Source organism: Camelina sativa, chromosome 3 (genome assembly GCF_000633955.1).
Source record: "Camelina sativa cultivar DH55 chromosome 3, Cs, whole genome shotgun sequence".
Taxonomy (NCBI): domain Eukaryota; kingdom Viridiplantae; phylum Streptophyta; class Magnoliopsida; order Brassicales; family Brassicaceae; genus Camelina; species Camelina sativa.
In genome coordinates, this window is record NC_025687.1 from 5,750,887 (window position 1) to 5,771,241 (window position 20,355).

The 20,355-nt window shown below is 38.3% G+C and overlaps 8 protein-coding genes and 2 long non-coding RNA genes across 11 annotated transcripts in view; 4 read left to right on the forward strand and 6 right to left on the reverse strand.

The window, feature by feature from the left end:
• On the forward strand, positions 492 to 3,093 carry LOC104771677 (cytochrome P450 87A3-like). The gene is made up of 9 exons (XM_010496245.2): positions 492 to 901; positions 990 to 1,311; positions 1,391 to 1,540; positions 1,617 to 1,868; positions 1,966 to 2,055; positions 2,146 to 2,224; positions 2,310 to 2,416; positions 2,511 to 2,638; positions 2,733 to 3,093. Exons 1-9 carry the CDS (start codon positions 705 to 707, stop codon positions 2,824 to 2,826), a joined length of 1,419 nt encoding a protein of 472 aa, XP_010494547.1. The 5' UTR covers positions 492 to 704; the 3' UTR covers positions 2,827 to 3,093.
• LOC104771672 lies at positions 787 to 1,422 on the reverse strand. Its single transcript, XR_764889.2, has 3 exons — positions 1,331 to 1,422; positions 1,174 to 1,243; positions 787 to 877 (listed from the first exon to the last, which is right to left on the reverse strand). It is a non-coding gene; the product is annotated as an uncharacterized LOC104771672 (long non-coding RNA).
• On the reverse strand, positions 1,763 to 3,345 carry LOC104771665. Its single transcript, XR_764883.1, has 4 exons — positions 3,244 to 3,345; positions 2,525 to 2,620; positions 2,317 to 2,457; positions 1,763 to 1,853 (listed from the first exon to the last, which is right to left on the reverse strand). It is a non-coding gene; the product is annotated as an uncharacterized LOC104771665 (long non-coding RNA).
• Positions 3,451 to 5,392, reverse strand: LOC104771686 (RHOMBOID-like protein 6, mitochondrial). Its single transcript, XM_010496253.2, has 5 exons — positions 5,308 to 5,392; positions 4,889 to 5,174; positions 4,250 to 4,413; positions 4,002 to 4,165; positions 3,451 to 3,924 (listed from the first exon to the last, which is right to left on the reverse strand). The coding sequence occupies exons 2-5, from the start codon at positions 5,122 to 5,124 to the stop codon at positions 3,565 to 3,567; spliced, it is 924 nt and encodes a 307-aa protein (XP_010494555.1). The 5' UTR covers positions 5,125 to 5,174; positions 5,308 to 5,392; the 3' UTR covers positions 3,451 to 3,564.
• On the reverse strand, positions 5,615 to 7,787 carry LOC104771695 (pentatricopeptide repeat-containing protein At1g12620-like). Of its 2 annotated transcripts, XM_019243426.1 has the most exons (2): positions 7,599 to 7,787; positions 5,652 to 7,507 (listed from the first exon to the last, which is right to left on the reverse strand). In XM_019243426.1, exon 2 carries the CDS (start codon positions 7,441 to 7,443, stop codon positions 5,764 to 5,766), a length of 1,680 nt encoding a protein of 559 aa, XP_019098971.1. In that variant the 5' UTR covers positions 7,444 to 7,507; positions 7,599 to 7,787; the 3' UTR covers positions 5,652 to 5,763. The 2 variants fall into 2 exon arrangements, with proteins under 2 accessions (XP_019098970.1, XP_019098971.1); XM_019243425.1 differs by having other exon boundaries at positions 5,615 to 7,787.
• LOC104771704 (E3 ubiquitin-protein ligase At1g12760-like) lies at positions 8,010 to 10,432 on the forward strand. Its single transcript, XM_010496275.1, has 5 exons — positions 8,010 to 8,829; positions 9,286 to 9,405; positions 9,481 to 9,613; positions 9,700 to 9,867; positions 9,969 to 10,432. Exons 1-5 carry the CDS (start codon positions 8,225 to 8,227, stop codon positions 10,140 to 10,142), a joined length of 1,200 nt encoding a protein of 399 aa, XP_010494577.1. The 5' UTR covers positions 8,010 to 8,224; the 3' UTR covers positions 10,143 to 10,432.
• Positions 10,769 to 13,302, forward strand: LOC104771711 (DEAD-box ATP-dependent RNA helicase 47, mitochondrial). The gene is made up of 2 exons (XM_010496289.2): positions 10,769 to 10,906; positions 11,421 to 13,302. Exon 2 carries the CDS (start codon positions 11,487 to 11,489, stop codon positions 13,140 to 13,142), a length of 1,656 nt encoding a protein of 551 aa, XP_010494591.1. The 5' UTR covers positions 10,769 to 10,906; positions 11,421 to 11,486; the 3' UTR covers positions 13,143 to 13,302.
• LOC104771777 (pentatricopeptide repeat-containing protein At1g12300, mitochondrial-like) lies at positions 13,785 to 16,119 on the forward strand. Its single transcript, XM_010496354.1, has one exon. The coding sequence runs from the start codon at positions 13,843 to 13,845 to the stop codon at positions 15,754 to 15,756; it is 1,914 nt and encodes a 637-aa protein (XP_010494656.1). The 5' UTR covers positions 13,785 to 13,842; the 3' UTR covers positions 15,757 to 16,119.
• Positions 16,001 to 18,526, reverse strand: LOC104771765 (bifunctional UDP-glucose 4-epimerase and UDP-xylose 4-epimerase 1). The gene is made up of 9 exons (XM_010496346.2): positions 18,097 to 18,526; positions 17,722 to 17,771; positions 17,471 to 17,606; positions 17,270 to 17,371; positions 16,854 to 17,081; positions 16,650 to 16,731; positions 16,483 to 16,565; positions 16,300 to 16,391; positions 16,001 to 16,219 (listed from the first exon to the last, which is right to left on the reverse strand). The coding sequence occupies exons 1-9, from the start codon at positions 18,292 to 18,294 to the stop codon at positions 16,135 to 16,137; spliced, it is 1,056 nt and encodes a 351-aa protein (XP_010494648.1). The 5' UTR covers positions 18,295 to 18,526; the 3' UTR covers positions 16,001 to 16,134.
• LOC104771756 overlaps positions 19,634 to 20,355 on the reverse strand; it is a 3,523-nt gene continuing 2,801 nt past the window's right edge. Inside the window, exons 8-9 of the mRNA XM_010496335.1 lie at positions 19,940 to 20,109; positions 19,634 to 19,861 (exon numbers count right to left, since the gene is read on the reverse strand). Coding sequence (XP_010494637.1) covers positions 19,960 to 20,109 — 150 coding nt within the window. The 3' untranslated portion in view covers positions 19,634 to 19,861; positions 19,940 to 19,959. The remainder of the gene's footprint in view (positions 19,862 to 19,939; positions 20,110 to 20,355) is intronic.

Sequence of the window (20,355 nt, forward strand, 5' to 3'; positions counted from 1 at the left end):
TAGATATGGGAATGATAGAAGAAGAAACAATTATGAAACCAATAATGCAGAAGCTGTAAATGTTTTATTTTTCCCTCACTTTAATAGCAATATGAGTCTCAAATCTTAAGTTACAGCATATATTATCACTGTCTTGTTTTGGTTTTAAAGTAACAATGTTATTATTATTATCATCAGTGTTACATTAATCAAAATCTAATGGAGCTAGAGGAAGAGCTCTCACAAATGATCTCTCCTAAAATGAAGCTACTTGCCTAGGAGGTTAGAGGAACCTTCATATCATATTTCCTAAGATTTTATTTTTAATACATAAAAAATAAAAAAGCTGTCCTTCTTTCACACGGATAATGGTTCTAATTCTAGAAACAGGTTTTGAGTACTTTTTTTATTAATTTGCTTAAACCTTTTATTATATTTTTTTTACATTCTGCAACTACTTTTTGAGAACATGCTATATATATTATCTAATCAGAGTTATGTCTAGAGACTTGCCTTGCCTATTTAAGCACTCATCATAATGGTTGACAAAGATGGGCCAGCACTCAACTTCTCTTTCATTCTTCTTCTTCTCTTTGTCTCTTTCCTCTGCACGTTTTCAGTTTCTGTCTTAAGAACACAAACCCAATAAAGAAGTCAGAGGGAGAAAACAAAAAGTTTCATTTGTAGTTCCATCGGAGCAGTTTCATCATATATACTCTTCTTTAATGTGGGCATTGTTCATTTGGGTTTCTCTGCTTCTCATAAGTATCACACATTGGGTTTATAGTTGGAGGAACCCTAAATGCAGAGGGAAGCTTCCACCTGGTTCCATGGGTTTCCCATTACTCGGGGAGACTATCCAGTTCTTCAAGCCAAACCCAACTTCAGACATCCCTCCCTTTGTCAAAGAAAGGGTCAAGAAGTAAGTGTCTCTCTTATTCTCTCATTCAAAGAAATGTTATTAATAATTAATGCTTCTAGTTCTAAAACTCCTGTTCTAATACGTGTAGGTATGGCCCTATTTTCAAGACTAATCTCGTGGGCAGACCAGTTATTGTATCAACAGATGCTGATCTGAGTTATTTTGTGTTTCAACAAGAGGGTCGTTGTTTCCAGAGTTGGTATCCAGACACTTTTACCAATATCTTTGGGAGAAATAATGTGGGTTCACTACATGGCTTCATGTACAAGTACCTTAAAAGCATGGTCTTGACTCTCTTTGGCCATGATGGTCTCAAGAAGATGCTTCCTCAAGTCGAAATAACTGCAAGTAAGAGGTTAGAGCTTTGGTCAAATCAAGACTCAGTAGAACTTAAAGATGCAACCGCAAGCGTAAGTTTCACAAGCACACCTTTTCTGTTTCAGTTATAATCCTTGTCGCTAACATGTTGGTATCACACATTTTTATCAGATGATCTTTGATCTCACCGCAAAGAAGTTGATCAGCCATGAACCAGACAAGTCATCAGAGAATCTAAGAGCAAACTTTGTTGCTTTCATTCAGGGATTGATCTCCTTCCCTTTTGACATCCCAGGCACAGCTTATCACAAATGTTTACAGGTGAATCCATCATTCTCTTATACCAGTTCTTGCCTCACATATTGGTACTAATGTTTGAAACTGTCTTGTCTTGCAGGGTAGGGAAAAGGCAATGAAAATGTTGAAGAGTATGCTTCAAGAGAGGCGTAAGAACCCGAGGAAGGTCCCAAGTGATTTCTTTGATTACGTTATTGAAGAGATTCAGAAAGAGGGAACAATTCTGACAGAGGATATTGCACTGGACTTGATGTTTGTCTTACTATTTGCCAGCTTCGAAACAACATCTCTCGCTTTAACTTTAGCTATCAAGTTTCTTACAGATGACCCTGCAGTGCTAAAGCGTTTAACGGTTAGTCAGGGGATAAAAACAATAGATAACTTACCAAGAAGTGACCAATATTTATGGTTTATAATCAAAAAATCTAAACTGTGTTCATCTTCCTCAGGAAGAACATGAGACTATTCTAAGAAACCGGGAAGATGCAGACTCAGGACTTACATGGGAAGAATACAAGTCAATGACGTACACATTTCAGGTTGCTTAAGATTTTGATCAAAGTATGATAATTTCTAAAGTTTCAATACAAAATTCAGCTGACTAAGTCTTAAGTAAACTCTGCATGCAGTTTATAAACGAAACAGCGAGACTAGCAAACATAGTTCCTGCAATCTTCAGAAAGACGTTGAGAGATATAAAATTCAAAGGTATGATAAAATAATCAATAACATTCTTAAGTGCCTCTTTTTTTCTTTCTTATATTATCATTAAGACTTTTGCCAATGGTTACAGATTATACCATTCCAGCCGGCTGGGCGGTGATGGTCTGTCCACCAGCTGTACATTTGAATCCAGAAAAGTATAAAGATCCTTTAGTCTTCAATCCATCAAGATGGGAGGTGAGGTCAAACCTTCTAAGTAACTTCTACTCCAAGTAAAACTGGGGGAAAAAATATAACAAAACTAATCAACACAAAATTGGATGTAATGTAGGGATCAAAAGTTACCAATGCATCAAAGCACTTCATGGCGTTTGGTGGCGGTATGAGGTTCTGTGTTGGAACCGACTTCACCAAATTGCAGATGGCTGCGTTTCTTCACACCTTGGTAACAAAATACAGGTTTGTAAAAAGCTAATCATCTTAATTACAACACTCTTCTATAGTGTTAGATTCCAATAAGGCTGATTTTATTTTGTCCCCTTGAATTTATCAGATGGGAAGAGATTAAAGGAGGAGACATACTTCGAACTCCTGGATTACAGTTTCCAAATGGTTACCAAGTCAGACTCCATAAAAAAGAGTCTTAGAGAATGTTTTTAAAGTATAACAGAATTGTTAGGATAATACGTCGTTATACATTTTCTAAGACTACAACTCATCTTCGACAAATCATAAGTTAAGATGTGATTAGGTTTTAAAAAGGCTGAGAATCAGCTATAAAGGTGAATACAACAATTTTGTTACTAGCTTCTGTGTCTTGCTCAGAAACTGTAATGTATAGTTATTGATCACAAAGTTATGTAAAAGAAAACAAGTACTATTGAGATTTATCCTAAGGAAGTATTTATAATGAATCAGCGGCTTTATTTATAGCTCTATCCAAACTATTAAAGGCTTGCAGAATCTAACTAAGCCTATAAATCTTCAATAGGAAATATACACATCAAAACATTAGGATGAAGATGAAAAGTACTAATTTTTGGGATTGTTTCTATAAAAGTTACCTCGGAACTTTTCTTCGATTGATCGATGAACGACAACACTGTAGTTTCAAGATGAAGATCGCGGCCAGAGGAAGCCACCAAACCCAAAAAACCATATGTTCCCTCTCGGTGATCTGCTGACGTGTCGGCTACTTTTCACCGGTTTATACACGATGATGTCACTAATTTTTATAAACGGGCTAATAAGTTTCGTTCCAAGCCCAACATCTTTCAATTTGTGGAATCAATAATAAAATAAAATCCAGTTCAATTTGTAGTTACACAACCAAATGTGACAATGAATAAGTTAGAAACAGTAACGATGAATGAAAGAAAATATCATCAACAAGACCATTTGGAAGTAGGATAGCAGTCAAGGCGATGGCACCATTTGCAATGTTTGTTCCCATTCTCTCCTTTGAAAAGCATCACAATCCCAACTGTTAAACCCGCTACGACAACTACACCGGCAATAAAGAACAACATGTACTGGCACGGGTTATACTTTGATCTGGCACGGGCACCGTACTGCGAGGAGTTGCGTGACTCTTCCCATCCTAACTGAGGCCGGATCAGTAGCACAAACCCAAGGAAAAATCCGGTTAAGAAACCACCAATGTGAGCAAAGTTGTCAACCCAAGGAAGCAATCCTATTGCCAAATTGATTGCTATGATGAACAAGATTGTGAACAAAGCCGCCAGCTGGAAAATTTGAGAAACAATGTTACATCCTAGTTAATGTTTGTATCTTGAAAAAGAACAGGCACGTGATATGGTACCTTGTTGGCGTAGATAGTCCAGTTGATGAGAAGCTCTGATAACATTGCTCCCATGAGTCCAAGGAGAGCTCCCGAGGCACCAACTGAGATGCTATTTTGAAGGAAGAGAGCTGAGAGAATGTTTCCGCCAAATCCCGATATTAAGTAAACGAGTCCAATTCTTACTGCAGAGTCATTTCACAAGACATTATGAATATATGAACAGAACGTAAGAATGAAAGAATCGCAGGTAAATAGGAAAGACTTACAGAATCCAAACTGCTGCTCAAGGCGGATACCGAAGAAGATCACGTTAAACATATTAGTAAAAAGGTGAAAGACACCAGCGTGGAGCCACATAGAAGTGATGAGCCTCCATTTTTCATTGCCTTGCACGACTTTCCTCCATTCCAAAGCTCCCATTTTCTCCAATCTGAAATCATATCATATGGTTAGAATCACAACAATACCAAAAGTTACAGACCTCATTGCTAATGAAGCTCATAATCTTATATCCAACCATGCCCTCAAAGATACTAGTTAGATTTCGGATTCACAGGTCGTGTTGTCTAGGCAACAGAGCAAAAGGCTCTGATGAACTTTATCTTAAGAACAGAGTTTGTTTTGAGTACAACATGGCATTAACAGAGTAAATGAAGCAAGTGTAGATAACAATGAGGTTTGTGCATCAGTAAAATCTAATGGGGCAAAGAGATCAGTATCCTTTCATAACATTTTGGAAGAAATAGGGATAATATTGAGACCCACAAGTATGAACTTGAATTCTAAGGTGTCAAAGGGTCAAATTTGAATATAATGATCAAAACAAAAGATTACTATCAAAATATCCCACAAGCCTGAACTTGATTTCTAAGGCAGTACAGGATCAGACCGTTAAAGAAGTTTACGTTGAAGAAGATGGGCCTAAGAGAGGGTTTTCTCTGAGTGGCTGGAACGAGAACCTACGCAGAAACTTAGCCACGCAATCTCCGTTTGCGCCATTGGTCGTCTTGGGGCAGTCGTTAATGAACATGACAACAATGAAGACGGCGACATTAGCCACGACAATAGTCGGAGTCAGCCAGGACGTCCACTGGGTGTCCCCTCTGTGTTTCCTGCCTCTCTCCATATCTCTACTGGACATTCTCTCTCTCTCTTCTCTCGTCGTATAAAGAACAGCACAACTGGTGTTTACTATAAATAGAAAACACAGAAATGAAATCAACGGATCAAAGACGATGAATAAATGGAAGAAGAATAAAATGAGACAGGACACATGAAACAGAACAATCTATTATCAGAGATTCAGGCAGAGAGTTTTTTTAACCTTCAGTTTTCTTCTCGATTCCTGTGTACCTATATTGCTGGATTTTGGAGAAACTCAACCGTTGAATCGGTAGGTTTTCCCAACATGTGGTGTCAATGGCAGCTCCTTGAAGATATTTTCTTTCCTTTTAACTTTCTGATAAAAATCTCAGACCTGAGAGAGGAAATAAATCAGACGTGAAATCACTTATATTGTTTCTGTTATCTTCGTAATTTGTGGGGTATGATTTGTTAAGATGATGCGATAGACAAAGTCAATAAGGAATACTAATTAACTTACTATAAGTATATAGATTCTACATATAATGTGCCTGCACTATCCATTTTATTTACCTGACAAAAATAGACAGATCAACAGGAGGAGCATTGACCATTCCAATATATATAAGTCTCTCACCACAATCAATGGTCAAACTAAAAACTGAATCTTTGATTATATGATGTAAACACCAAAATTCTAAGAAAGCATATCCAAAAAGCTTTTGTTCAATCTACCATCAGATAACATATCGATAACCATTTTTATGGTGGAAGCATCAGCAGCGAACCCTCCCCTTTTCATTTCTTCAATGAATTCAGCTGATGTATTTATGTCACTACCTCCGAGATGTGCTCGGATTAGTGTGTTGTAAGTACAACCATCTGGCTCATGCTCATCCTCTTCCATTTTTTTAAACAACAGGTCCGCTTCAGGTAGTGAGCCTTTCTTACACAGTCCTCCAATCATTATGTTGTATGTCTTAACATCGGGCTTCACTCCTCTAAGAGGTAGACTACAGAATAAATCCCAAGCATCATCTACCTTACTATCATTGCACATCCCGTGAATGATGATGTTATAGATACCAATATCAAGTTCCATCTCACTCTTCTGGATTTTTTCAAATATTTCCAATGCTTTTTTTAGTTCTCCACTGTCACACAAACCATCCAGCAAAATAGAATACGTCACAATATTAGGAGGAACACCACGAGAAACCATCTCTTGGAAGAGTTCTTTGGCGACCTCAAGTTTTCCCGATTGACAAAACCCTTGGATAAGACTGCTATAAGAGATTGTATTAGCAACCACTCCTCTCAAAGACATTTTGCGGAAGAGTTCCAAACCATCGTCAACCCGCTTAGCCTTACAATAACCATTGATAAGGATATTAAACGTTACAGTATTAGGATCACACTCTTTGCTAACCATCACGTCCAGCATCTGGTTTGCCTCATCAAGGCGGTTCTCCTTGCAAAACCCATCTATCAAAGAATTGTATGTAATAGTATTAGGAGCTATACCTCGTCGAATCATCTCATTGTGCATTGTTTCGGCCTCTAGAAGTTTTCCCTCTTTCACAAAATTATCAATCAAGGCGTTGAATGTGACAACGTTGGGGGTGATATTCCTTGTGATCATATCCCTCAGCAACTGCGCACCATCATCCCATCTACCAGCATTACAAAAGCCTCTAATGAGAGTGTTGTAGGTAATAATATTTGATTTGATCCCTTTCACTTCCATTTCATTGAAAAGGTTGAGTGCATCGTCGAGGATCCCGTCTTTGCAAAGCCCATCAATGATGATATTGTATTTGGCTGTATCGAGCTTGATCTTTCTTTCTTCCATCTTTTCGAGCAACTCCATGGCCAATGCAGTTTTCCCGGACTTGCACATCACATTTAAAACCGGTCCATATGGAACTTCATCGGGTTGACAGCCATTCGCCACCATCTGATCGATCGAAACCACAGCTTCAGACACTTTACCATTGAGACAAAGTCCATTGACCAAAGTGCTGATTGTAATGAGATCGGGCGTATGTCCCATTTCTACCATTCGATCAACTAGCACAACCGCTTCGGGAACTCTTCCCTGAAGACATAAGCCGTTGAGTAGAGTGTTAAATGTGATAGTGTCAGGCTCATACCCAAGTTTCAGGATCTTCCCCAAAACAGAAAAAGCAAAACCTAGTTTTCGGCGTCGGCAGAAGCAATTGATCATAATACTCAAAGTGTAGATGCTATGTGCAATCCCATTCAACTCCATTTTCTTGCAGAGATCTAACGCAAGATCATACTGCTTTGTCCTGGCAACAGCACTAAACAATTTACTGAAATCAACGAGACTAGGACGAGGACGAGACCGAAGCATGGATTGGAAGAGATTGAAAGCATCATCTGGCTTAATATCTACAAGCCCACTTCTCAGTTTCTCTCTGTAAGACAGATTTCTATCTCTGAAACCAGAAAAGTCTCGTTCGCAGCAAAAAACAAGATTTTGTAGGAGTAAAGCATTTCTCATAGTACCTGTCTCCGGCTGAACAAATTTCAAAGCTTTTCTAGAACTCCATCTCCGTATCATCAACGTCATCTCAATTCTCAAGCTGATTCGTTCCTTCTCTCAAGCTGAATCGTTCCTTCTCAAGCTTTTAGCAAGCACTCTGTGTGTAATTTACAAAACAAGTGCTCCGCTCAGAGACGACAAAAAAAAAGTGAAAAAAAAAAAGAAAAGAAAAGAAGATAGAGAGACTAAACCGGTTCGGTGACCAAACCCTCGTGGGCCGTGGCCCATATATAATACAAAACCCCGCTTAAATTAAAATTTGTCCAATATTTGACTGTTGACTAGAAGAAAACTATTAAATGACTTAAGAGTTTCAAAATTAATCAAAAAAATATTTTTACCAATCTCTCGTCAAAAAAGGGATATATTATATATTTCTGTTAATTTCCATAAATCATCCATCATCTTCTTCATCTCTCTCTCTCTCTCATTTCGTTCTCTCGAAACCCTAACAATCCCAATTTCGTCTTCTCAGATTGATTCCTTCAATTTTTATGACGTAACGCTACACCAATTTCAACGATTTAGTTTTTTTTTTTTTTTTTTAAACAGACACAAAAAAAAAGAAGAAGAGAGAGAGAGAGAGACAATGTCAACGGAGAATAATACGGGGAATTCGTCATCCCTGCCATCATCATCATTATCCTCCGACGCAATCGATCCAGCACCGTTGCTTTTAACCGGAGAAGATAATGAAGGAAGCAACGGAGGAGGAGGAAGTGGGGAACGGAGATCTATGAGGAGACAAGGTTTGAGAGAAGCCGCGAGGTTTCTAAGTCGTGCGAGTAGCGGACGTGTTATGAGGGAACCTTCTATGCTCGTGAGGGAGGCTGCGGCTGAGCAGCTAGAGGAGAGGCAAAGCGATTGGGCTTATTCGAAGCCTGTGGTTGTGCTTGACATCGTTTGGAACCTTGCTTTTGTTTCGGTTGCCACGGCTGTTTTGATTATGAGCAAGGACGAGCATCCGATTATGCCGCTTAGGGTTTGGCTTTTGGGTTATGCTTTGCAATGCGTGTTGCATATGGTTTGTGTTTGTTTTGAGTATCGGAGGAGGAATAGGAGGAGAACGATTAGGAATACTCCACGCTCACGTTCTTCTTCTTCTTCTTCCTTGGAGGAAGATGCTTTGGTTTCCAGGAGGAATTCGGATGAGCACGACTTGTCTCTCGGGCACTTGGACAGCGAAAGCAGCAGGTTTGTGCCTCTTAGATGTTTATATTTCAATAACTTGTGAGCTTTGCTGTGGTAGCGTCTTAAAAGCTTAGGCTATGTGCACTTAATTTATAGTTTCTATTAGCTTTTGAAAGAACATATTTGATCTAGGCAGGCACATATTATAGTGTGGATTCTTATCTAAAAAGCTTTGCTCTGCAGCGTCTACCTTTATGATCCTTGATGCGTTACAATCTAACTGAGATTATATGCAACCTGTGATGTTACATACATTCCAAGTTATCATCTTCTTGTTTTTTCTTGGGGTTAGATAGGACAATAGATTCACTCCTTTCTTATAACACAAAATAAGGAAATCATACACTGACTCTTGTCCTTGCTACCAGATCTTTTTATTATAATTTGTGTTTTACAACAGGATTGATAATAATAGCATGTTTTGAGTTTCTTATTTTCACTTACTGTTTTCCAATGCAGTGTTGCAAAACATCTGGAATCTGCCAATACAATGTTTTCCTTTATATGGTGGATCATTGGATTCTACTGGGTATCTGCTGGTGGCCAAGAGTTGGCACAAGAATCCCCTCGGATTTACTGGTTTGTTCTTTCCTCCCATCTCTATTATTCTTAATTGTTAACCTGTTCCGCCCCTGAATGTGATGCTTATTTCAGGTTGTCTATCGTCTTTCTTGGGTTCGATGTGTTCTTTGTTGTCTTCTGTGTTGCGTTGGCCTGCGTTATTGGAATTGCTGTTTGTTGTTGCCTTCCATGCATCATTGCAGTTCTATATGTCGTTGCAGATCAGGTACTTCTCATTACCAATTCATCTTATATCCTAAGCCGCCATGTTGTGCTACTTGTTTTATAACACAACATGACTAAAAATTGCAGGAAGGTGCTTCAAAAGAAGACATTGAGCAGCTCACCAAATTCAAGTTTCGCAAAGTAGGTGATGCCAACAAACATACTGGTGATGAAGCCCAAGGAACTACTGAGGGGATAATGACCGAGTGTGGTACAGATTCACCCATTGAACATACTCTTTTGCAAGAGGATGCGGTAAGTAAACACTATAAACACATTCAACCCTCCTCCTCGAAGAGCAAATCCTAACTCAAATAATTATTATGCTTTATGACTCTTATGATTCTGCATTATAGGAATGTTGCATCTGCCTCTCTGCATATGAAGACGGAACAGAACTAAGGGAACTTCCATGTGGCCACCATTTCCACTGCTCCTGCGTAGACAAATGGCTATACATAAACGCGACTTGCCCACTCTGCAAATACAACATCCTCAAGAGTAGCAACTTGGATCGAGAGGAAGTCTAGAAGAAACAGCATTACTTGTTCATGACCCACAACATATTTGATCAGGAGACTTGGGTTAAGGTAAAAAACAAGACTGGTTTGTTTTTTTTTTAGATATGATGCATTGTTTGTGATATGATAATGATATATCTATACAAAATTATTATACTTTTGTTTGTTTTTGCTTTTTTTTTTTTTGATTTGGAAACTAATCAGGTCTGTACATCTGTATCTATCGTGTTTCACTTGAAACCAATGTTTTGTACTACCTCTTTCTCAGTCTACCTCGAATTTGTTAGAGATTTTCATCATCTTAGATCTTTTTAGTTATGTATCAATGAAGATTTTGATTGTTAATTTAATGTTTTTCCAGTTTGTTCTTCAGCATTAAAGCTGAAGTTGTATAGGCAATGATTAACTCTGATACTACCATCACTTCTAGCTCAATTACACCATCGGATTATCTCTTGAAAGTTGAAGTTAAAAATTAATAATAAGCGCAATTACATAACAAACCAAATCGGATTAGATTTTAATCCGCGTCTATGTATATGTAAGACAAAATTTGAACAAAACAAATCAAATTTGAGCCCTGAAGTGTATAATCCTTTGACGATATAGAAAACCGAGGTTGTTGTACCGGTTTTATCTTCAGACCTGGTTTGTGTTTGTCCGGTTTGGTCAAATTAGAGCAAAACCTTTTTATCCAGAAACTGAAGAAGAGGCAAGTGTTGTTGTTCAGTTCTCTTCGTATCGTCGTCTCGTCTCATGGAGAGTAATATCAGGTGCCTTTCTTTTTTCCTCACCTATGGCTTTGATGCGACCATTTGTTTTTCCTATTGCTAAGCTACAATCTTTGCCAGCCCTTACCATCTTATCCTCTAGTGTTGATATCTGTGTTTGCCATTTAGATTATGGGTTAGAAATTGAAAGTCTCGGTCTGATTTTTAAGAATCTTTTGGCCGGAGTGGAGTTGTTTTTTTGTTGTTGTGTAAACTGTCTCATGCTGCTAATTTCGCTTGTTAGTGTGATAATGCTTTTCATGCCCGCCAAGTGTTCGACGAATTGCCTCATTATTGTCTTGTCTCTTGATATTGTTTGGCGTTTTGTAAGCTGATTCCTGTTCAGATATATATATATCTCAATTGGTATTCGTATTACTAGATTGTCTACTAATTCAATAAAGCTGATGTCTATTTTACTTCAGCCTTTTCGGTGTATCTGTGAATAGTATGCATGTCTCTTATTGCTTTTCGGTGTAACTTCATCCGTCTGATGTGGATTCCATGTAATTTGCAGGCTGTTCTGAGCAAACGCTGTGGTAAAGAGGCTTTCTTTCTTGTTAGCAAAGGACACACTAGTGACATGGCGGCATCAGCTTCAACCCGATTCCTCATTCTGCTCAAAGAGTTTTCAGCCTTCAGAAAGATATCCTGGACTTCTGGTGCAACTAATTTCCACCGTCAATCTCGTTTGTTATGCCATGTTGCGAAAGAAGACGGGTCTCTTACTCTTGCAAGCCTTGATTTGGGTAAAAAGCCAAGGAAATTTGGGAGAAGTAAGGCGACAAAGCTTGAGGGAAGTTATGTTACTGAAATGGGCCAAGGTAAGGTAAGAGCGTTAAAGAACGATAAAATGAAAGTAGTGAGGGAAAAGAAACCAGCTGAGATAGTGTCGCCTTTGTTTTCTGCAAAATCCTTTGAGGAGCTTGGCCTTCCAGATTCATTGTTAGACAGCTTGGAAAGAGAAGGTTTCTCTGTCCCAACAGATGTCCAGTCAGCAGCTGTCCCAGCAATAATCAAAGGTCACGATGCAGTGATTCAGTCTTACACAGGATCTGGCAAAACCCTGGCTTATCTACTTCCAATATTATCCGAGATTGGTCCGCTAGCAGAATCATCTAGAAGCTCCCAGAGTGATAGCGAGAAGAGGACTGAGATTCAGGCGATGATTGTTGCTCCATCAAGAGAACTCGGTATGCAGATAGTAAGAGAGGTGGAGAAACTGCTTGGACCTGTTCACCGTAGAATGGTTCAGCAGTTGGTAGGAGGTGCCAACCGAATGAGGCAAGAAGAGGCCCTTAAGAAAAATAAACCTGCAATTGTTGTTGGCACTCCTGGGAGAATTGCAGAGATAAGCAAAGGTGGGAAGTTGCACACTCATGGGTGTAGATTCTTGGTGCTAGACGAAGTCGATGAGCTTTTATCGTTTAATTTCCGAGAAGATATCCATCGAATACTAGAACATGTAGGAAAGAGATCTGGGGCTGGTCCTAAAGGGGAAGTCGATGAACGTGCTAACCGGCAGACAATTCTAGTCTCTGCAACTGTGCCATTCTCGGTTATCCGAGCAGCTAAGAGCTGGAGTCACGAGCCGGTTCTTGTCCAAGCCAACAAAGTCACTCCTCTTGATACCGTTCAACCATCTGCACCGGCGATTAGCTTAACTCCCACGACTTCTGAGGCTAATGGCCAGATTCAGACTACTATCCAGAGCTTACCTCCAGCTTTAAAACACTATTACTGCATCTCAAAACATCAACACAAAGTCGACACGTTAAGGAGATGCGTTCACGCCCTCGACGCCCAATCGGTTATAGCCTTCATGAACCACTCGAGGCAGCTCAAAGACGTGGTCTACAAACTAGAAGCTCGTGGTATGAATTCAGCTGAGATGCACGGAGATCTCGGGAAGCTAGGGAGATCAACAGTTCTAAAGAAGTTCAAGAACGGGGAAATTAAGGTACTAGTGACAAATGAGCTCTCTGCTAGGGGTCTTGATGTTGCTGAATGTGATCTGGTGGTGAATCTAGAGCTTCCAACGGATGCGGTTCACTATGCTCATAGAGCTGGGAGAACAGGGAGGCTGGGTAGGAAAGGGACGGTGGTAACAGTGTGTGAGGAATCACAAGTGTTTATAGTGAAGAAGATGGAGAAGCAGCTTGGTTTGCCTTTCTTGTATTGTGAGTTTGTTGATGGAGAGCTTGTTGTCACTGAGGAAGACAAAGCTATTATAAGGTAAAAGATGTCGTTTTGCTTTTTATGTAGTTTTCAGATACTCTTTATAACTAATTAAACTCAGAATTTTGTCTCTCTTTTTTATTTAATATCTTGTATCAGTAAGGACATATATAATGAGTGTTGTAATTTACAGTGTGACATAAAAATCCATTAGGATGCTAGAAAACATTTGCAACTTTGAGTATTACTGTATCAGCAAACACAGACAGACTTTAAGTATCAATTGGATTCGAACCAGCAGCTCTTTGAGGCCTTTCACCGAACAATTTTTTTCTTTTTGTTTATAAGTTTCCATTTGTTGAAGACTTGCTTATTCATCAAGGTCTTTTGTTCTGATAAAACAAAGCTTTTCGTAAAATTTACCATAAGAACAAAAAAAAACAAATTCACGTGAACAATCTTTATACGAATACATAATTTTTTTTTTTTTTTGACCTCATACGAATACATATAATTTGTCGACGACAATGCAATACTGTTTTTTTTTTTTCGACGACATAATTTAACCAATTATATTTGCGTGACCGTAAAACTGAGCAAAACCAAATCCGGTATAGCTTTGATTGAACCGGGTTTAATCGATAAGTTTTTGTTGTTCTTTCTTTTGTCAAAACCAAGCTCGTGCGCCATCATGTCTGTCTTTGTAGGGTTAGCAAATTACACACACAGTGACTCAGTGAAAAGGAACAATTCAGCTTGGGATGATGAAGTTGAAGATGATACGGAGATGGACTCCTAAAGCTTCGAAATTTGTTCAGCCTCAAGAGACAGGTACTCTGAGAAATGCTTTACTTCACCATTGCCCGAATGAGCTGTTTTCTTGCTGCGAACGAGACTATTCTGGTTTCAGCGATAGGAATCTGTCTTACAGAGAGAGATTGAGAAGTGGGCTTTTAGATATTAAGGAAGATGATGCTGTTGATCTGTTCCAATCCATGATTAGGTCTCGTCCTCTTCCCACTGTCATAGATTTTAATAGATTGTTTAGTGCTGTTGCCAGAACAAAGCAGTACGATCTTGTGTTAGATCTCTGCAAGAAAATGGAGTTGAATGGGATTGCTCATGACATCTACACTTTGAGTATTATGATCAATTGCTTCTGCCGACGCCGAAAACTAGGTTTTGCTTTTTCTGTTTTGGGGAAGATCCTGAAACTTGGGTATGATCCTAACACCATCACATTTTCAACTCTACTCAATGGATTATGTCTCAAGGGAAGAGTTTCCGAAGCGGTTGTGCTAGTTGATCGAATGGTAGAAATGGGACATACGCCCAATCTCATAACACTTAACACTTTGGTCAATGGACTTTGTCTCAATGGTAAAGTCTCTGAAGCTGTGGTTTTGATCGATCAGATGGTGGCTAATGGCTGTCAACCCGATGAAGTTACATATGGACCTGTTTTAAATGCAATGTGCAAGTCCGGGAAAACTGCCTTGGCCATGGAGTTGCTCAGAAAGATGGAAGAAAGAAAGATGAAGCTCGATGCAGCCAAATACAATATCATCATTGATGGGCTTTGCAAAGACGGGAGCCTCGACGATGCACTCAACCTTTTCAACGAAATGGAAGTGAAAGGGATCAAATCAAATATTATTACCTACAACACTCTCATTAGAGGCTTCTGTAATGATGGTAGATGGGATGATGGTGCGCAGTTGCTGAGGGATATGATCACAAGGAATATCACCCCTGACGTTGTCACTTTCAGTGTTTTGATTGATAGTTTTGTGAAAGAGGGAAAGCTTCTAGAGGCCGAAAAACTGTACAAGGAGATGATCACAAGAGGTATATCTCCTGATATTATTACATACAGTTCTTTGATAGATGGGTTTTGCAAGGAGAACCGCCTAGACGAGGCAAATCAGATGTTGGGTCTGATGGTTAGCAAAGGGTGTGACCCTAATACTGTGACGTTTAATATCCTTATCAATGGTTATTGCAAGGCTAAGCGGGTTGACGATGGTTTGGAACTCTTCCGTGCAATGTCCTTGAGAGGAGTGGTTGCAGATACAGTTACTTATAACACTCTAATCCACGGGTTTTGTCAATCGGGAAAACTTAATGTTGCTAAAGAACTCTTCCAAGAGATGGTTTCTCGTGGTGTGCCACCTAATATTGTGACTTACAAAATTTTGCTGGATGGTTTGTGTGACAGTGGAGAACTAAAAAAAGCATTGGAAATTTTTGAAAAAATCCAGAAGAGTAAGATGGAACTTGATATTGGTATCTATAATATCATCATTCACGGGATGTGCAATGATGGTAAGGTCGATGATGCTTGGGATTTATTCAGTGGTCTACCTCTTAGAGGAGTGATGCCCGAGGTTAAGACATACACCACAATGATTTCAGGATTATGTAAGAAAGGGTCACTCTCGGAAGCAAATATGTTGCTTAGAAAAATGAAGGGGGAAGGGTGTGAGCCAGATAATTGGACATACAACACTCTCATCCGAGCACATCTCCTAGTTAGTGATGTAACGACGTCAGCTGAACTCATCGAAGAAATGAAGAGGTGCAGGTTCGCTGCGGATGCGTCCACTATAAAGATGGTTATCGATATGTTATCGGATGGTAGATTGAACAACAGTTTTTTGGATATGCTTTCTTAGAATTTTGGTGTTTACATCATATAACTGTCTCGGAGCATTGAAAGATTAAGTTAATATTTTATCAGGTCTGTTTGTTTAGGTTATTCTCATGATACTTTTGTTTGTTTGGAAATTGACAAAGTGCATTCATGTATTGTGTTTATGAGAATATTTAGTATTTACACTTTTCTTCATGTTTTCCTAACACATTAAATCCATTGATCTGAAATTGGTTTTGAGAAAAACTGAAAATTCATTAGAATTATCATGAACCAATTTATTCATTGAAGTAAGAGAGTTTGGATACATGTGGAAAATAAAGCACAAGTATATCGTATGTATAATTCTTTCTTTTTAGGTTTGAGTAATTAGAAATGGTAACTTAAAACAGGAGTAAATTCAAAGCTTCTTCTGGTAACCCCATGGATTGTTGTTCGCCCAATTCCACTGATCTCTGCACATCTCATCCACTCCATACATCGCCCTTTAAAACCAAATCAAATTGATTAGAATCAATCTTAACCCCTAAACCAATTATGTTAATGGTGAAAGCGTTGAACTTACTTCCATCCAAGTTCTTTCTCAGCCTTCTCTGTTGAAGCATAAACTGCTGTTGCATCTCCTGACCTTCTCGGACACAACTTGATCGGAATTTTCTGCAAACGTTTTGGTTTTACTATTTTATTAAAACAAACCATTACAAAAAAAGATTTACCCTTCTGATTTCCATTTAGCTGTTTTTTTTACCTTTCCCGAAGCTTTTTCAAAAGCTGATACCATTTCTAACACAGACGTTCCTTGTCCAGTCCCTAGATTGTAAGCGGTACAACCTGATATTACAATAACACATGTCTGAGATGAATCCATCAAATCAAACTAAACTCTATGAACAGTTAACTGTGTGAGAGACTTACCAATCTTTGGATCAGCAAATAGCTTCCTGAGTGCAGCGATATGGCCATCTGCCAAATCCATCACATGGATGTAGTCTCTTACCTGTTTCAACTTTCTAAAATGATAATCCATATCTCATCTTGATCTTAAAGGCATCCAAAACTTCATTTTCAATATATCATCAGAAAACTGAACAAGAGATTTGGGGTGTGATTTGTATTTACCGCACTACCATCCTTGGTGGGATAGTCATGTCCGTAGACATTGAGTTCAGGTAGACGTCCAACAGCCACTTGTTGAATGTAAGGCATGAGGTTATTGGGGATGCCCTTTGGATCCTCACCAATTCTGCCACTCTCATGTGCTCCCACAGGATTGAAGTACCTCAGCAGAACAATTCTCCATTCTGGTTCCGCCGTGTGAATATCTCTAGCTATTTCTTCAAGAAAGAGCTGCACAAAAGTAAGGTTGTGAACCCATTATAAAGTTTAACAATTGAGCACTGTTACCTTTGTAAGGCTTAAGAAAGGATTCTTGGCTCAGACAAGTTTTAGAAACATTTTTAAGGTATCAATCACAATTGAGCCAACTTTTATAAAGAGTTTCCAAAGGTAGTTTGAGGTTAAAAAGCTGGATATACCTTAGTACGACCATAAGGATTCATAGCCTTTAATTTAAAGTCTTCCATGCAAGGAATCTTTTCAGGTTGTCCATAAACAGTGGCAGATGAAGAAAACACCATCTGTATGTTCCAACGACACATCAATTTGGATCCCCACCAATTTCAATCCAACAAGAAAGAACTTGAAAACATTTCTGAAGTTTAAGAATCCTGTCTAACCATTTTGCAGTTGTACTTAGCCATGGTCTCATATAGATTGATTGTTCCGAGCAAGTTATTGTCAAAGTAGCGGCGAGGGTTTCCAACACTCTCACCCACAGCTTTAAGACCCGCAAAATGAATCACAGCATCAAATCTGTTACCTCACAAGAAAACGAAATCAAGCCAAGGGTCAGAGATCCAAAGAGGGTATGAACTCTACAGTTCACTTGATATTACTTGCAAACTTTGAAGGTAAGAATCAAACATACCTCTGCTTGGAGAAGAGTTTCTCAATGTCCCCTTTGTTTCTTAGATCACCCTACAACCAACCAACACCAAAATGTTCAGGCTATAGAGATAAGTTAAAGTTCTTTAAGTTTTATTGTGAACCAAAACAGAGATGAAAACACGAGAAACTCAGATTCTATCTTGTTTTCATACGAATTTTGAAAAGAGAATCGAATCCTCTGTTTCAAAACAGAGAAGAGAATCTTATGAAGAAACCAATTTCCATATCCGGAGAGGCGAAAAAAAACTTAAAGAACAGACCAAGTTATAAACAAAAACAATCACAGATAAAAAATTTCACTTCACGAAACAAAATTCTTCATAGCAAACAGAGTAGACGAAGAAGCAGAACATACCAGATTGAACTCGAGCTTCTTGGAGAGATCAGGACCAACAAGCTCCCTAACCCTATCGACAGCTTCGATAACAGAATTATCAAGATTATCGATGATAGAAACCTTAAACCCTTCTTTCAAAAGCTGAACAACGGTATGTGTTCCGATGAATCCAGCACCACCGGTAACAACAATGTTCTGCTCCACAGAAGAACCCATTTCAAAGACTTCCAAGATTATCAAAGAAACCCACTTGGCAAAATCGATAAAGGACGAAAAGAAAAGAGTTGGGTAAACCCTTTTGGATAAAGGAAGAAAAGAAGAGAGAAGAGAACACCGAACAGAGCAGAGCAAATGAAGATGAAAAGAGAGAGAGGTTTGGGTCCTTATTTAATGATATTTTTGTAGCTTTCTTTACAAGTTGATAAGAACGCACGCAAAGCGAAAAAATAGGAAAAGAAAGATGTTTTTGTTGGTTTTCTATAAAAAGGGCAGTGATGATGATGACAACGATGATGATCCTTCTAAGTTTGTGTGTGTAGACGAGAGATATGATTGTAATGCATTGATCGTGAACCTTTTTTTTTTGTTTTTTGTCTCTTTTCACAGCGGATTTTTTATTAGGAAATAGTAATAAAGATAAAGTCCTTTTTGTTGTAATGATATTTTTACCTATTTTTTTGTAAAATGAATTAACTACCAAATCTACCTATAGGATTATGGCAAAACAGGGAGTAAATTAGTCATTTAGGATAGCTTTCTACTGTCTAAGATAAGATAATCTAATTACACTGTCCTTCTTCGTTAACAACCCCTATGTTGTCTAATTAATTACTGATCGATAATGATATAACACGCTAAAAATTGGATAGTAACGTTGTCCAATCAACATTTTTGGTTATTTTTCTTTTGTCAAAGTTGTCCACAACATTTATCTTTAACCATAAATAAGAATGTGACAGAGACAGCAGAGATCTACAGGTAACTTTACGATCAAATTGATGACTGGGATCATAATATCTACAACTTATTTATTTTAGGTAACCAATTGGCAATTTGGCCATTTGGGTACAGTTGAAGTGTTTCGGTGTTAAGAGTTACCAAATATACATTTTTTTAACAAAATATATCTTAATATATATACTTTTTTGAAAGAAATTTCATAACACGTTAATGCATCAATTTGCAAGTAGGAATGGTAAATTCCTGAAATTTTAAAACACACCATGTAATTTATATATTTTACAATGATTGACACAAATTGCGGGAAAAATCTCTCTAACGTGGGAAAATATGTGTTGTGTAGGTGAGATTTTAGATCCGGATAACGCAAATAAGAACACAAAAACCCCACCTAGGATAAGGCAAAGCTATTCCACATGGATTTTGTTAGCATGTCGTTTTTGCTTAAGATCAACGAAACCCATAAACCCAAACATCAACATAAAGTATACAAGTGTGGTCATTTATTGTGTGCTTAACTGTCAAACTTATCAATCAATCTACCAAACGTTTTCATCATTGAATTTGGTGTGTTACTTCGAGTAATGGCTGCAAATATCAAAAGTATTGGTACCCATCTTTATTGATTAAGTTCAGATACTAAACATCATCTAAACACTTTAACCGGAACAAATGTAAGTAAAGTACTGTTATTCAGATACAGCTAGCAAAGGTAAAGAAGTGAGTCGTTATACTTACCTGGTACTGACTCCTATAGCTGTGTTTATTATTATAGCCATAGCAAAGGACTACGAAGAGAGTCTTTGAGTGGTACCTTTCGAAACTGTTACAGCCAAGAATAAGATGGATAATTCTTGAGACGTTATGAAGTTTTATATGCAGCCAAGAGTTGTGATCTTACAACTGTTTCTGCAGTCATCATCAGTTGAATTTGGGGGTGAGGTAGAACTGGGGATCTTGGAAAAACCTGGTGAGTGTCTCGGCCTTTTCAGAGGAGAGATCTGTGTTTGCTAAAATGTCTTCTTTGGATGCTTTAGCGATTGCTTCGATTGAACCTATAGCTTGGTATAGCTGTAACCAATGGGAACAGATGTAAGCACGCAGAATTCATAGTGAAGCGACATGAATCACAAACAAGTTTAAAGTTTGAAATGTATTAATAGTATCAAAAGTGCAAGTTTATCACTTGAGCAGCTCATAAGTAAAGACATTACCGTGTTTGCATCATGTTTGTTAATGTTGGGTATTGATGTTACAACTCTGATGAAAATGTCTGTATCCTGCACTGTTCGCTTTCTCTTCACATGAAAGACAAAA

Coding starts and splice junctions, on each gene's coding strand:
- LOC104771677 (XM_010496245.2), top strand. CDS start 705: ATGTGGGCATTGTTCATTTGGGTTTCTCTGCTTCTCATAAGTATCACA. Junction 1,869..1,965: donor CAGTGCTAAAGCGTTTAACG/GTTAGTCAGGGG, acceptor CATCTTCCTCAG/GAAGAACATGAGACTATTCT. Junction 2,417..2,510: donor TCAATCCATCAAGATGGGAG/GTGAGGTCAAAC, acceptor GATGTAATGTAG/GGATCAAAAGTTACCAATGC.
- LOC104771686 (XM_010496253.2), bottom strand. CDS start 5,124: ATGTCCAGTAGAGATATGGAGAGAGGCAGGAAACACAGAGGGGACACC. Junction 4,414..4,888: donor TTAGGCCCATCTTCTTCAAC/GTAAACTTCTTT, acceptor ATATGATTTCAG/ATTGGAGAAAATGGGAGCTT. Junction 4,166..4,249: donor TGAGCAGCAGTTTGGATTCT/GTAAGTCTTTCC, acceptor ATGACTCTGCAG/TAAGAATTGGACTCGTTTAC.
- LOC104771695 (XM_019243425.1), bottom strand. CDS start 7,662: ATGACGTTGATGATACGGAGATGGAGTTCTAGAAAAGCTTTGAAATTT.
- LOC104771704 (XM_010496275.1), top strand. CDS start 8,225: ATGTCAACGGAGAATAATACGGGGAATTCGTCATCCCTGCCATCATCA. Junction 9,614..9,699: donor TATATGTCGTTGCAGATCAG/GTACTTCTCATT, acceptor TAAAAATTGCAG/GAAGGTGCTTCAAAAGAAGA. Junction 9,868..9,968: donor CTCTTTTGCAAGAGGATGCG/GTAAGTAAACAC, acceptor TCTGCATTATAG/GAATGTTGCATCTGCCTCTC.
- LOC104771711 (XM_010496289.2), top strand. CDS start 11,487: ATGGCGGCATCAGCTTCAACCCGATTCCTCATTCTGCTCAAAGAGTTT.
- LOC104771777 (XM_010496354.1), top strand. CDS start 13,843: ATGATGAAGTTGAAGATGATACGGAGATGGACTCCTAAAGCTTCGAAA.
- LOC104771765 (XM_010496346.2), bottom strand. CDS start 18,294: ATGGGTTCTTCTGTGGAGCAGAACATTGTTGTTACCGGTGGTGCTGGA. Junction 16,566..16,649: donor ATTTGCTGATCCAAAGATTG/GTAAGTCTCTCA, acceptor TTGTAATATCAG/GTTGTACCGCTTACAATCTA. Junction 16,392..16,482: donor TTGAAAAAGCTTCGGGAAAG/GTAAAAAAAACA, acceptor AAACGTTTGCAG/AAAATTCCGATCAAGTTGTG.